This window comes from Meleagris gallopavo, chromosome 1, assembly GCF_905368555.1.
Source record: "Meleagris gallopavo chromosome 1, MGAL_WU_HG_1.1, whole genome shotgun sequence".
Lineage (NCBI taxonomy): Eukaryota > Metazoa > Chordata > Aves > Galliformes > Phasianidae > Meleagris > Meleagris gallopavo.
In genome coordinates, this window is record NC_139404.1 from 141,782,929 (window position 1) to 141,795,718 (window position 12,790).

At 62.2% G+C, this 12,790-nt stretch overlaps 1 protein-coding gene across 1 annotated transcript; it reads right to left on the minus strand.

Moving 5' to 3' along the window:
* Positions 1 to 1,559: 1,559 nt before the first annotated feature.
* ZIC2 (Zic family zinc finger 2) lies at positions 1,560 to 6,488 on the minus strand. Its single transcript, XM_085215570.1, has 3 exons — positions 5,313 to 6,488; positions 3,165 to 3,328; positions 1,560 to 2,978 (listed from the first exon to the last, which is right to left on the minus strand). The coding sequence occupies exons 1-3, from the start codon at positions 6,307 to 6,309 to the stop codon at positions 2,700 to 2,702; spliced, it is 1,440 nt and encodes a 479-aa protein (XP_085071696.1). The 5' UTR covers positions 6,310 to 6,488; the 3' UTR covers positions 1,560 to 2,699.
* Between the last annotated feature and the right edge of the window lie 6,302 nt (positions 6,489 to 12,790).

The window sequence follows — 12,790 nt, forward strand, 5'->3', positions numbered from 1 at the left end:
GTTCGGGGCCGAGCGGGGATGTTTGGGAACGTCCGATGCGGCGTGAGAGAAGAAGTAAGACGGGAGATGAGGGGAAACGCGGGCAGAAGGAGGAGAAGGGGCAAAGCGGGGCTCCGGCTCCCCGAGGCCAGGCCACCCGTGCACAGGGCAGAAGGAGGCTCTGGGCCGCACCCCCACACCCCGAGTCCCGAACCCGATGAATTACTGCTCTCTGCCTTAAGCGTGGCGAGGCCGGGCCGGGGTCAGGGCCTGCGGGAGGCGGGCGGAGAGAGTGGGCTGCAGGCGGGACTCGCCGGGGCCAAGTTCAAGTTCAGGGGCAGCCCGGAGAGGACGTGGTGGGGGGAGGCTCGTGTGGGTCCGCCCGCTCCGACCTCCACTGGCATTGCGCGGGGATGAGCGGTGACCCTGGGCACCGCGGTCGGCACAGCCCCGGCCCGGGGAGGGAGCGGGGCAAGGCGAGGCCGTAGTGAGCGGGGCGAGGCCCGACGGGGCTGGGGAACAGAGGGCACCGGGCCTGAGCTGGAGCCACGACTCCGGGCCGGGAGAGGATCGGGGCAGCCCCCGGCCAGCAGAGTTCTGCAGAGGGACCCTGAGCGAATTTTTGGCTTCAGGGACGAAGAGGGATCTTCCCACGGACCTCACCAAGGTGCATGCGGCATATTAACTTTAATTTTTTTTTCCCGTAATATTATTACAGAACATAAATGGATGTTAACAGCCGTCTGATTGCTCGGGAGCTCGCGCTGCGCGGGGGGATGGCCGAGTTGGGAGAGGCGCGGTTGCAGCAAGCGCTGTGTTCCTGCTCTGCGCCCCAACCTTGTGGCAGCACCGAGATGAAGGGCCCCTCTTCTCCCTTCTCCCCCTCCTCCCTTCCCCCAGCGTTTGTGGAATGCTCCCGAAGCGAGCAGGTCTCCGCGTACCCCTACTTATCCTATTCTTGTTGCTCGGGACACCTCTGCCGTTCCCTGAGCACGGGGCACAGAGCCCGAAAACCAAATCAAAGCCGGGAAGGGGGGGGGGTCCGTGGGCGACGCCGGACAACCAAAGGACCCTCCCGTGCCCGCCGCCTCTCCCCGTCGCGTTGCGGGCCCGGCGCGGGTGGCCCCGACGGCTCCCCGAAACGTGGGAGCTCTTGGGAACGCCTCTCTGGCGGCCTCCGGCCCCGCACTGAGCACATCCCACACCTCGAGCAGCTCCTGGTTCAGAAAGCCAAACAATCGAAGAGAGAAGAGGGGAGGGAAATTGGAGCCCTCGCACACGGCCGCTTTCTCCTCTCCGGGGCCCGAGTCGCGGTTCCGGCGTGGGGCTCGGCGCCGGGGCAACTCCCGAGCTCCTGAGGCCCGAAGCGGCTTCGTGCAGAAGGCGGAGGATCGGGGACGGCGGAGGACAGAGCGGCGTCTCCGTGCGAGGCCCTTCCCGAGGAGGGCCGATCCCGCCGGGGTAGGGGGCTGCGGCGTTGCCCCCTCCGCGGCCGCCGTCGAAGGGCGTTTTGTTCCCCCGGGGCGCCGGGAGAGCCCTCGGCACAAAAAGGCGACGGCCCGTGTGCAGCTTCAACACGTTTTATTATATTTCTGTACGCATTACTCTCCAAACATATCACAAGAAAGGATGAAACCACTTAAACCTTCAAATAAAAAAATCTGAAACAGTTTATGCTCACAATTGTACATATTTATAGTTAAGAAACATTCTTTATAAATACTGTTTCCTCTGTAGCAAGTTAATACCATAATTTAATTACAAATGGATAAATATGGTCACGGGTATTTACAGGAGGAGGGCGGTGGACGGGAAGCCTACGGCACGACGCTGATTTCCTCACAACCTTCCCACCAGGACTAAGGGAGCGGACGGCAAAGCACTACGACAGCACACGGCACCCAGCTAACAGCGGACAGCGCGGGGCGGGACGGGACTTTGGCACGGCACTTCTTCCCCGGGTACGGTGGAGATGCGGTTTACAATCAAGTCGCCTCTTCGAAAGGAACACGATATTCAAGAGATCACAAGTACAAAAGAAACCATTTCTGGTTTTTGTTTGCTTTTTTTTTTTTTTTTTTCTTCCACGTTACTTTGTTGTTTTTTTTCTTTTTTTTTCTTTTTTTTTTTGTGTGTGTGTTTTTTTTTTTTTCTTAGGGGTGAACTAAAAAAAAAAAAAAAAAAAAAAAAGGAGGGGGAGGTGAGGAAGAAAAGAAACAAAGTCCTTCGCTTCTTCGGAGGGAAATCGAAGGAGGAGGGCTCGGAGGGCTCGGGGCGAAGCAGGGCCGATCCTCTCGCTGTCAGGGTCGGGCTCTGCAGGGCCGGCCGGGCCGCGGCGCTGCTTTGTCCGCCGCTCTGGAGGGAGCGCCCTGCTCCGCCGCCCGGGGGCTTTCCTCCGGGCGCCGAGTGCGTTGGTTTATCCCCTCTCTTCTTCTCCTTTCCGTTCCTCTCTTTCGTGAGTTGTTTCCTCGCGTTTCCCAGCACGCAGTTACATAGAAATTTCTTCTTTTTTTTTTCTTTTTTTTTTTTTTTTTTGCTGGTTTAAAGCGTTCGTAAATAATAATAATAATAATAATAAAAAAACAAACAAACAGAAACGAATTCCGACAGACGGCCGCGGGCCGGCAGCGCGGGGAGCTCCGTGCGGAGCAGGCTCCGGGAGCGCTTCCTCCGACCCGGGAGGGGCGGCGGCGGCGGGGCCGCAGAGCAGTCCGGCGGCCCTACACGTACCACTCGTTGAAGTTGGAGGAGAGGCCGCTGTGGCCGCCGCCGCCGCCGCCGCCGCTCCCTCCTCCGCCTCCGCCGCCGCCGCCGCTCCGGTGAACGGCGGTCACGGCCGCCGCCGCCGCCGCCGCAGCCGCAGCCGCCGCCGCCGGGGAGAGATTGGTGGAGCTCTGCGGCTCGGCGCTGGGGGACACCAGCCCCGGGGGCGTGGAGGACTCGTAGCCGGAGCTGGCGGCCGGCGAGGACTCGGAGCCTTGCGGGGACGACTCGTGCACCTGGGGGGCAAAGGCAAGAGCGCCGGGTGGAGGGGGGACGGGGCGGCCCCCAGGCTCTGCCGCCCCCCGCCGCCGTCCCGGCCCGCCGCCCTCGGGCCCCGCGCCCGCCGCCCGCCGCCCCGACGGGGCTCCCGGAGCGGGGCGGCCGCCCCCCCGCCTCCCGCCGCCGGCTGCGGGGCCGGGTACCTTCATGTGCTTCCGCAGGGAGCTGGGATGCGTGTAGGACTTGTCGCACATCTTGCACAGGTACGGCTTGTCCGACGTGTGCACGTGCATGTGCTTCTTGCGGTCGCTGCTGTTGGCGAAGCGCCGGTCGCAGCCCTCGAACTCGCACTGGAAGGGCTTCTCCCCTGCAAGACAGCAGCGGTCGGACCGGGCCTCGGCCTCAGGCCCCCGACACCCGCCCGACGCGCGTCCCGCGGCCGAGGAGACGGGGGGAAAAAGCAGCGAGACGGCTTCGGCCCCGCGCATCCCTCCAAGGAACCGGCACCGAGGGCGGCTTTAGGGCCGGGCAGTGCCCCGCGTTCGGACACTGGCGAAGAGCACGCGTCAGCCGGGAAAACGAAGAGGCCGTTAAATACTTCGTTTAATTTTCCCAGGCGTTTCTCAAGCGGCGTTACGGAGCCGCGAACTCCGCGTCGGCCGGAGGAAGCGCTTATCGCTGAACGCCGTCGGCACCCAAACGCCTCTCCTCGCAGCCGTCCGCAGAGCCGAAGCGCGGTACCGAGGGCCGCGGAGTCGCGCCTCGGAGCTCTCCTTGCTGCTGCCCGGAGCCGCTCGGCCGTTCGCTCCGTACGCGATGCGAGCGCAGCCCCGGCAGGGACTCACAGACGGCACCTCGCTCTGCCCGGCCCCGCGGCTCTCGCCGTTCCCCACCGGGGCAGCCCCGGCCTCTCCGGCCTCGCCGTGCCCCGCTCACCCCGTCCTTCAAAGCGCCGCTGCCGACCGGCCTGCAGCAGCTAGCTGATACTTTAAAAATACTTTTTTTTGTTGGTGTTTTTTTTTGTGTGTGTGTGTATGTGTGTGTGTGTGTGTATGTGTTTGGTTGATTTTTTATTTTTTTTTTTACCTCAACGAGAAAATTTTATTGCCTTGCTCACACCATTTAAATTTAATGGAAAGCATTCTCAGCGAGGGACATGCCGCACTTCCTACGGGGCTCGGGCGGCCCCAGGGCTCTCTCTATCCGTACAGAGACTCTCCCCGTCCTCCGACACAGCACGGATCGGGCGGGTTCCCGACAGCCGAGTTCTGTCCCAAAGCGGAGCCCTGAGTTGGGCTCGGGGAAGCTGCAGGTCCCGCCCGGCCCGGGATGTGCTATGACCCCACAGCTCTGAGACGCTACACAACTCCGTGTTCCTACAGCTCTGTGACCCTACAGTTCCGTTATCCTACAGATCCGTGACCCTACCGTTCTGCGACCCTTTAGTTCTACCAGCCTCCATCTCTGCCACGCTACAGTTCCGCGATCCTACTGCTCTGCGGCCCCACAATTCCGCGATCCTACAGCTCTGCGATCCCGCAACTCCCGGCACACACCACGCACACACACACACAGCCGCGTTTCACACCCGCAGACCCCCGCCCGCCCCTCCGTAGGGCCCGGCCGAGGCCCCGCTCCATCCGCGCTGCTCCCACGAACGCGAACTCCCGGCCGTGGGGAGGCGGTGCGGACGGAGCCCAGCGCCCGCGGCCGTGAGCCGGGATTGGGGCTGCGGCGAGCTGCGCGGGAGTCCGTTTTCCTCCTCGCTTTTCTCCTTTCTTCTTTTTCTCCCCGCTTTTCTCCCCTGTTTATTTCCTCCCCGACTTTCTCCCTTATTTATTTCCTCGCTGATTTTCTCTTTTATTCGTTTTCTCTCGGATTTTTTCCCCTATTTGTTTCCTCCCTCGTTTTCTCTACTATTTACTTCCTTCCTCGTTTTCTCTCCTATTTATTTTCTCCCTAATTTTATCCCCTATTTATTCCTTCCCCGGTTTTCTCCTTTGTCCATTTCATTGCTTACTTTTTTTCCTCCTATTTATTTCTTCGCTATTTTTTCTCCCTTTATCATTCATCTCCCGATTTTTTTCCCCTATTTATTTCCTCGCTCATTTTTTCTCTTACTAATTTTCATCCAATTCCCTCCCTTATTTATTTCCTCCGCAGTTTCTTTCCCTATTTATTTCCTTATCGACTTTCTCCCTTGTTTCTTCCCTCCCCGATTTTTCCCATTATTCGTCTGCTCTCTGTTTTTCTCACGTATTTCTTTTTTTTTTCCTCACCCGCATCCCCTCCTCCTCGGTTCCTGCCCCTCAACCCTCCCGTCTCCGTTCCCGCACGGCTCCCCCCGTTACCTGTGTGCGTCCGTTTGTGGATCTTGAGGTTCTCCGACCTGGCGAAGACCTTCCCGCAGCCGGGGAAGGGGCAGGGGAAGGGCTTCTCGCCCGTGTGCACGCGGATGTGGTTGACCAGTTTGTACTTGGCCTTGAAGGGCTTGCCCTCGCGGGGACACTCCTCCCAGTAGCAGACGTGGTTGCTCTGCTCGGGCCCCCCGACGTGCTCCACCGAGACGTGGGTGACCAGCTCGTGCATGGTGCTGAAAGTTTTATTGCAACTTTTTTTGGGGTTGCTCAGCTGCTCGGGGTCGATCCACTTGCAGATCAGCTCCTGCTTGATGCACTGCTGTCGCATGTAGCGGAAAAAGGCACCGGGGTGGTGGTGGTGATGGGCCGCCACGTTCATGCCCACGTTCATATTCATGGGGCCGTACTGGTTGTGCAGCTGCGCCGCCGCGTAGGGGTCAGTCCTGGGGCTGGCGACCTGACGGTACTGCTCGGAGCGGGCGAACACCTCCCCGGGCAGCCCCAGCCGCATCTGCCCGTTGAGGACGTTCTGCGAGGCGTGCGGGCCGTGCTGCTCGTGGATGCCGGGGAACAGGAGGTGGCTCTGAGCGTCCGTGTGCGGGTGGTGCAGGCCGCCGGCCGCCGGCCCGAAGATGCCGTGCTGCCCGCCGCCCGCCGCCGCCTCCCCGAAGCCGCGGCTGCGAAACAAGAAGTCCCGGGTGGAGTTGAAGGGCGGCCCCGAGTAGGAGCCGACGTGCGCGGCGTGCGGCCCCAGAGCGGCCGCGGGGTAGCCGGGCGCCTGCGAGGTGAACGCCGAGCTCTGCCCCGGGGACAGCTCGTGGGCGCCGGCGTTCAGCTTGAAGGCGCCCATGTGCGCCGAATCCACGAAGCCGTTCTGCGCCGCCAGGCTCAGCTCCCGCTCCTGCATCTCGGCCGCGGCCGAGTGGTGGTGCCGGGCGAAGGTGCCCACGCCGAGCGCCGGGAACTGCGGGCCGGCGTCCAGCAGCATGGCCGCGCCGCTCCGCCGCTCCGATCCGCCGATCCGCCGCTCCGCCGCCCGCCCGGCGCGGGGCCGCCGCCGCCGCCGCCCGCGCCGCTTCCCCCCGGCAGCCGCGGCGTCCCCGCCTCCGCCCGCACGGCCGCGCCGCCGCCGCCGGAGCCGGAGCCGGAGCCCGGGCAGCGCAGAGTCCAAAGGCGAGCGGAGAACCAAAGTGTATTAAAGGAGGCGAGGCGGGGGCGGGCAGGGGAGGGGAGGGGGAGCAGGGGAGGGACGGGGCTGGCGGCGGGGACGCGGGGGGGGGGGAGGCGGCCCCGCCGCTCCCTGCGGCACACACACACGGATACGCGCACACGGATACACACGCGCGCAAGCACACACGCACACACACACACAGAAGCACGCGCGATACACACACGCGTGCACACGCGGCCCCGCCGGGGCTCTCAGGACGCGGGCTCGCGGCAGCCTCGGGTTCCCACGGAGGAAAGGAACGCGGGAAGGGGTGTGGGAGGGGAGGGGGAAGGGGGGTCCGGGGCGGATTAAAAACAATGGGGGCGGGAGGGGGGAGCAGGGGCGGCGGAGCGGCGCGGGGCCTCCGAGCTTCAGCCGCTCTCCGCCCGCTCCCGCCGCCGCTGTTTATCCCGCCGGGTGCTGCCGAGGCGTCCGCGTTTTATTTTTCTCCCCTCCCCTCGCCCCCTCCTTTTCTCCCCCCTTCTCCTTTCTCCCCGCCCGGCCGCTCCCCCTCTCCCCGCCCGGACTGGCGGCCCCTCTCTCTCCCGCCGCCCCTATAACAGCTCCCGGTCACTCTCCCGGCGCCCGCTCATTGGCCCGGGCCGCCCCGTCCATCCGGGCGTCCCCGGTCCCGGCTAATGGCAGCGCGACGGACCCGCGCCCCTCCCGCCCCCGCCCGGCCCCCGCCGGCACAGCCCGGCACGGAGCGGAGCGGCCGCGCAGCCCCTTCCCCGCGGCACAGCGGCCGGCAGCGGACGGCCCGCCCGGGGCTTCTTCGGTCGTCCCCCCCTCTCCGCCCCTCCCCGGTCGCCACTTCGGATTTTGGACGGCGAAGGGAAGGGGCGGTGTTTTGCGGGAAGAGCAGCACGCACGGGCGATGCCGCTGTGCCTGGAGAGCAAACAAACAAAGCGAGGGGCTTCGAGCATCAATACGGGGGGTGAGGGGGAGGGGGAGAGATTTAATTTATTTATTTTTAAACGATATATATTTTTTCATTTTTATTAATTTTTATTTTTTCAGGTGGTGATGGAGGGAGGGACACTCCCCCATCCTTCAGCCCCTTCCCCCTCTCGGCTCACGAAGCTCACGAGAGAAGCAGGGAGCGGGGCCGGGGGTGGGGGGTGGGGGCTGAGCTGAAGTCCTGCTGTCGCGTCCGGGGGGAAACGCACTGAGATGGGAAAGGACACAGAAAGGAACGCCGGAGAGGGCCGGAGCGGCCGTCGGACCCCGCACGGGGCGGGGCTGCTCCGCTGTGTTGAGTCCCGGAGCGGGTGTTCCGGGAGCCCTAGTTCTCGTTCCGTTCTTTAAAGAGAAACCAAAAAACCCAAACAAACAAAACCAACCCAAACCGGCCGGGCCCCCCCCGCCCCGCCATTGTTATTGGCAAACCGGATCCTCTCACGGCGGGAATAGAAAAGCGAGCAGGTCAGCTCTCCCCCTCCCCCTCCCCCCCCCCATAAAAACACGTCTGGGCACGAGCTGTGCTGGGGGCAAGGGTAGCACCGAATGGGGCTTCTCCAGCGTTAAAAAGCGGTATGGGTTACGGTGGTACAGTTGGGACCGTATCCTGCTGGCTCTCGGCTGCTCTGTATCCAGAGAAGATGGATGGATGGATAGAAAGGAGGGAAGGAGGGAAGGAGGGAGGGAAGGAAGGAAGGAAGGAAGTAAGGAAGGAAGCAAGGAAGCAAGGAAGGAAGGAAGGAAGGAAGCAAGGAAGGAAGGAAGGAAGGAAGGAAGGGATAGAGGGATAGAGGAGAGGAGGGAGGGAGGGAGGGAGGAAAGGAGAGAAAGAAGGAAGGAAGGAAAGAAGGAGAGAAAGAAGGAAAGAAGGAAAAGGTAGCACTGTCTACAGCACAAAATTGCCAGAGAAGGTTCCCCCACCGCTGCCACCAAATAGTTAAAATGTTCCAAGCCCTGTCCGAAATGCAGTGTCCCGCTGTTGCTCTCTGCCCGGGCCGAGGTTTCATCCTCCCCCCGCCCCGCCCCGCAGCCCTCAGTCCCGCTCCATCCATGCCCGCTGACAGCCGGCCCCTGCACAGCCCGGACTGCGGGCACGGTGGGCGGACGGACTGTTTTCTTTCCTCGGAAGGTTTCGGAGGAGGAGGGCCTGGAGGTGCCCCCGAGGTGCGGGAGAGGCCGGTGCTGTGCCTCGGTGCTGCATGCCGAAAGCGCTCTGCAAGAGCCGGGACTTCACCGAGAGAAAAATGCAGAAAGTGTGATTGTATCTCGGATAAGAAAGGAACTGAAAGGCTCAGAGAAAAACCCCAAATGAAATATTGGTTTGGAGGAAAAAAAAAAAAAAGAAAAGAAAAAAAGAAAAGAAAAAGAATGTCCATACAAATATCTGACTACCTTCTGGATTTACCCCTCGTTCTTCTTCCTTCTCTTTATTATTTCCTTCCTTCTTTTCTTTCTTTTTTTCCCCTTTCTTATATTTATTTATCTTTCCTTTATTTCTTCTCTCTTTCCTTTACCTCTCCCCCTTTTTTTTTTTCTCCTTCCTTTCCTTCCTTTCTATCCTTTCCTCCCTTCCTTCTTTCATCTCATCTCTCCCTTCCCCTCTCCTTTCCTCCCTTCCCATTCCCTCCCTGTTTCCCTTTCCATCCCTCTCTCTTCTCCCATCCCTCCCTCCCCTCCTGCCCCGTCCCCTCTCTCCCTGCCGGGGCAAACCAGGACTATTACAGCCCGGCCGCACTCCATTCCCCTCCCAGCACTGCATCCCCAGCACGCAGCGGGGCCGTTCCAAGTTCAAAGTCTCATGGCCGTCCCCCGAGAGTCTCTTTATCCCTCCCTGCACCGCGGCCCCTTTTCCCCAGGCGGCGGATAGCATCGCTCCGATCCGAGTGTGGTTCCGGAGCCGGGCCAGAGCTCTCCTCCATGAACAAAACTTCAAGTCTGATTTTAATTTTAATTTTTATTCTTTTTTTTTTTTTTTTTTTCCCAGCAGCTTTCTGGCCGCTCCTGACCTGAAGGATCCCTGCTGAGAGCACCCTCCTTCTGTAAGTGTTCCGAATTTCTCTTTAAAACAGCTCCTACCGTTGCCGGCTGCTAACGCGGAGAGAGCCGGGGAAGGGGCACCGTTCCGTGCCTCTCGTAGTCCCGCCGTGCCCCTTCGCACCCCTACCCCGACCCACGGGGCTGCGGCGGGGCCAGACAGCGGCAGCCAGGCCGGAGCGGGGAGCGCGGGGTCGGGAGAAGCACTGTAGCGCTGTCCGTGCCGCAGCCGCCATCCGCCCGCCGCTCTCATGGCGCGATACGGAGCTGCAGTCGGCTTTGATGGGGCCGAGCTCCGCACTCCGGGGCCGTCCGACCTCTGACCCGTGAAGCCCACATGTGCGGTGCTGCAGCTCCCTCTGTGAAACGCACCTCGGGACAGCAGCTCTTTGTCGGCTCCAGCGGCAGCGCCATGTGAAAGGGAAAAGGGAAATCGTGAAAATCTCAGCCAAAGCCGCAACTTTTAAAAGCCTTTTTTTTTTTTTTCTTTCTTTTTTTTCCCTTCGCCCCTCAAACCTGCTCTCGAGGCAGGAAGGAGCGCCTCTCTCTCGTGCCAATCATATTTTATCGCTGTATTTATAGACGTCTATACGTATATATAGAAAGTTGCCGCTGCCAGGCGAAGGGCAGCGCCCGCGGCCGCGCACTTTGCGCTCACTTTGCGCACCCGGTCCCCCGGCACAGCTCCGGCACAGCCCCGGCAGGAGCGGATCCGGCACTGAGCCTCAGGGACTGGGGCACCTGGGCGGCCCCTCTCGGAGCGGGGGTGGCCGCGTCCGCGCCGGTGGCGGAGGAGAAGCGCGGCGACAGCGCGCAATGGGCGCTGTAATACAATTTCTGCTGTCATTCATAAATAACAATGCCATATGGTCCCCATATTGCGGGTACAAGAAAAGCCGTCAAAGTGTCACCGTTTGATTTATCTCAACAGCTTCTTCCGGAGGCGACGGTCGGCTGCGGGGAGGAAGGAGGGGAGAGGGAACAACCAAAATGCTCCCCGGGTTTCCCGAGGTCGCCCCTCTCCCTCCGTTCTCTTCAAACGCAAGTATATACTCAGACTGAAGAAGGGATTGTTTTTTCTGATTTTGCCCCTGTCTGAGCAAGTCCCCAAAGGGGACGAGCCGGGGGAAACGGGCCACGGTTTCCCCGTCAAAGCGCACGCTGAAAATGGCAACTGCGCCACTTCTACCGCGGGTCTCCCTCCCAAAGTCTGTCCGCTCCCGCCCGAGGCCCGGCCCTCTTGTCCTCCGCCCTTGGGAGGGCTCCCGGCCCTGCCCGCACCTCCCGGCCTCTCCCGGCAGCTGTGGAGCAGCCGTCAACGCAGCCCCTCGCAGGATTCGCGCAACCCCGCGCAGGACGCGCACGGCTCCGCACTGCCCTCGGAGGGCCGGCCGCGATCCCTACGCACGGGGCAGCCCATACGCGATGAGGGCCGGTCCGAGCAGTCGGGCCGGGCCGGGCGGAGTGATGGATTTGGGCAGACCTTTGCAGATTTGGAAGCTTTACCGAGGAGGGCTGTAATCGCCCTCTTTCTAGCAGTGCCCCGGCAGAACGCTTTCGCCGCTATAAAATATCGCTCCCCGCTCCCTAACCATCAATAAGACGTGCAGTAAAGACGATTGTTTGTAAATGCCGCTCGTGAGCATTAGCATACATTTACATAGAGCAGCCCCGATGCAACAAAATGGAAAACCCTCCGGAGCCGATGTCCCGAGCCCGGGTTTAAGGCGAAAGCGCCCGTGGGGACGACCCTCGGGGCCGGGCCTGGACCAGAGCCGGGAGAGCTCCGGCGGGGTTGCAGCCCTCCGAGTGTTCCGGGTCGCCCCCCCTCCATCCCGTGCACGCAGCGATGCTCGGAGCCGGGCGCGATTCCACGTGGGGCCCGTCCGAGCCCCCCCGCTGCCAGCCGCGGGTCGGCCGCCTGTTATTCGGCTGTAAAATATTTTCTTTGTTTTATGGCCTCTCATAAAAAGAAATTGATCGGGGGGATAGATTTGAATTAAGCCATATTAAATCGATGACAGATCCCTATCACGCTGCGTTTAACGAGGGCCGGGTGAGGAGGCGTGCGCGGGGCCGCGCTCCCCTTCTGCGCGCTCCCGGCGCCCCGTGACACCGCGGTGTGTGTGCGTGTGTGGGGTCAGTGTGTGCGTGCTTGACACACGAGCCCAGGGACACAGTCATACCGATGTACAGGGAACTGGAAAGCTTTACTGTGCCATAAAACCATCGAAAATCCCCAGTAAAGGGCCGGGCGTTATTTACTCGCTTAGCTCCACCGGGGAGCGGGGCCGACCCGCGACGTGCATCGCCGGAGCCCGTCGCTCCGGATTAAGGGATTGGGGGGTGGGGGGACACGGTTCCCACGGGGACAGAGCCGAAGGACGCGGGGCCACAACGACGCCGGCACCACTCCCGCAGTGGGCACCGTGGGGCAGCTCTCTCGGCGCCTGCCCGTGTCCTTTGCCTTCCCCCCCCACCGACGGCAGCACCACCATCTCGAAGCTTTGTGGGGCATCGTTCCGCTGCGGCCGTGGCACCGCTTTGTGTCAGTTTCCCCGTGGTTGAAATAGGGCTTGGGGGGAAGCTGGGAAGGGCACCAGGGGACACCCCCTGCATCAGAGCCCTCCGCTTGGGTAGGGCGGCCCGGGGGGTGCCGCGGGCTCCGGGCACGGACTCCCCATCCTCCTCCATCCCGTGCGCCGCGTGCCTCCCCGCCGCTGGGCTCTCAGCTCTTTTCTAAAGGAAAGGAATCCCCCCTCCTTCTCCTCCTCCCCTCCTCCCGCCGTCTTCTTTTTAGGAAAACGTTGGCTGCCTTCCGCCGGCAGCGCCTTCAGCCACCGGCATCGGCCGCGACAACACACGCGGCAGAAGGAACACCGCAGCCCTTCGGAGCCCACTCCGCACCCGGGAAGCCCGGCCCGGAGCCACCGCGGACGTTCCCCCTCCCCGTGCGTGGGGTCCGGTGCGCCCCGTCGGGCCCCGCGCGAAGTTTTGTGAGTGCGGCTCCGGGGGGGCGCGGGGGGCGGCGGGGGCGGATCCCCGCTGAGCCGCGGCCTGAAAGAGAGCCAATGGCGCGGCGGCGGCCTCTGCCAATCATCGGGAGCCGTCCAATCCCTCCGGTGCCATGTCCGAACCGTATTTCCCACTGTGCAGCTCAAATGTGGGGAGCGCTCTGCCAATCGCTGGAGGACGGAGCGGGGCCGGGGATACGCGGAGTTAGGAGCGCAGACAAAAGAAGTTAAAGAGCCGCTTAATATATAC

Excerpts from the sequence above, each read along its gene's own strand:
- ZIC2 (XM_085215570.1), bottom strand. The coding sequence starts at position 6,309 with ATGCTGCTGGACGCCGGCCCGCAGTTCCCGGCGCTCGGCGTGGGCACC. Across the intron at positions 3,329-5,312 it reads CCACAAACGGACGCACACAG|GGGAGAAGCCCTTCCAGTGC; the intron begins GTAACGGGGGGA and ends GCTGTCTTGCAG. Across the intron at positions 2,979-3,164 it reads CCCTGCGGAAGCACATGAAG|GTGCACGAGTCGTCCCCGCA; the intron begins GTACCCGGCCCC and ends TTTGCCCCCCAG.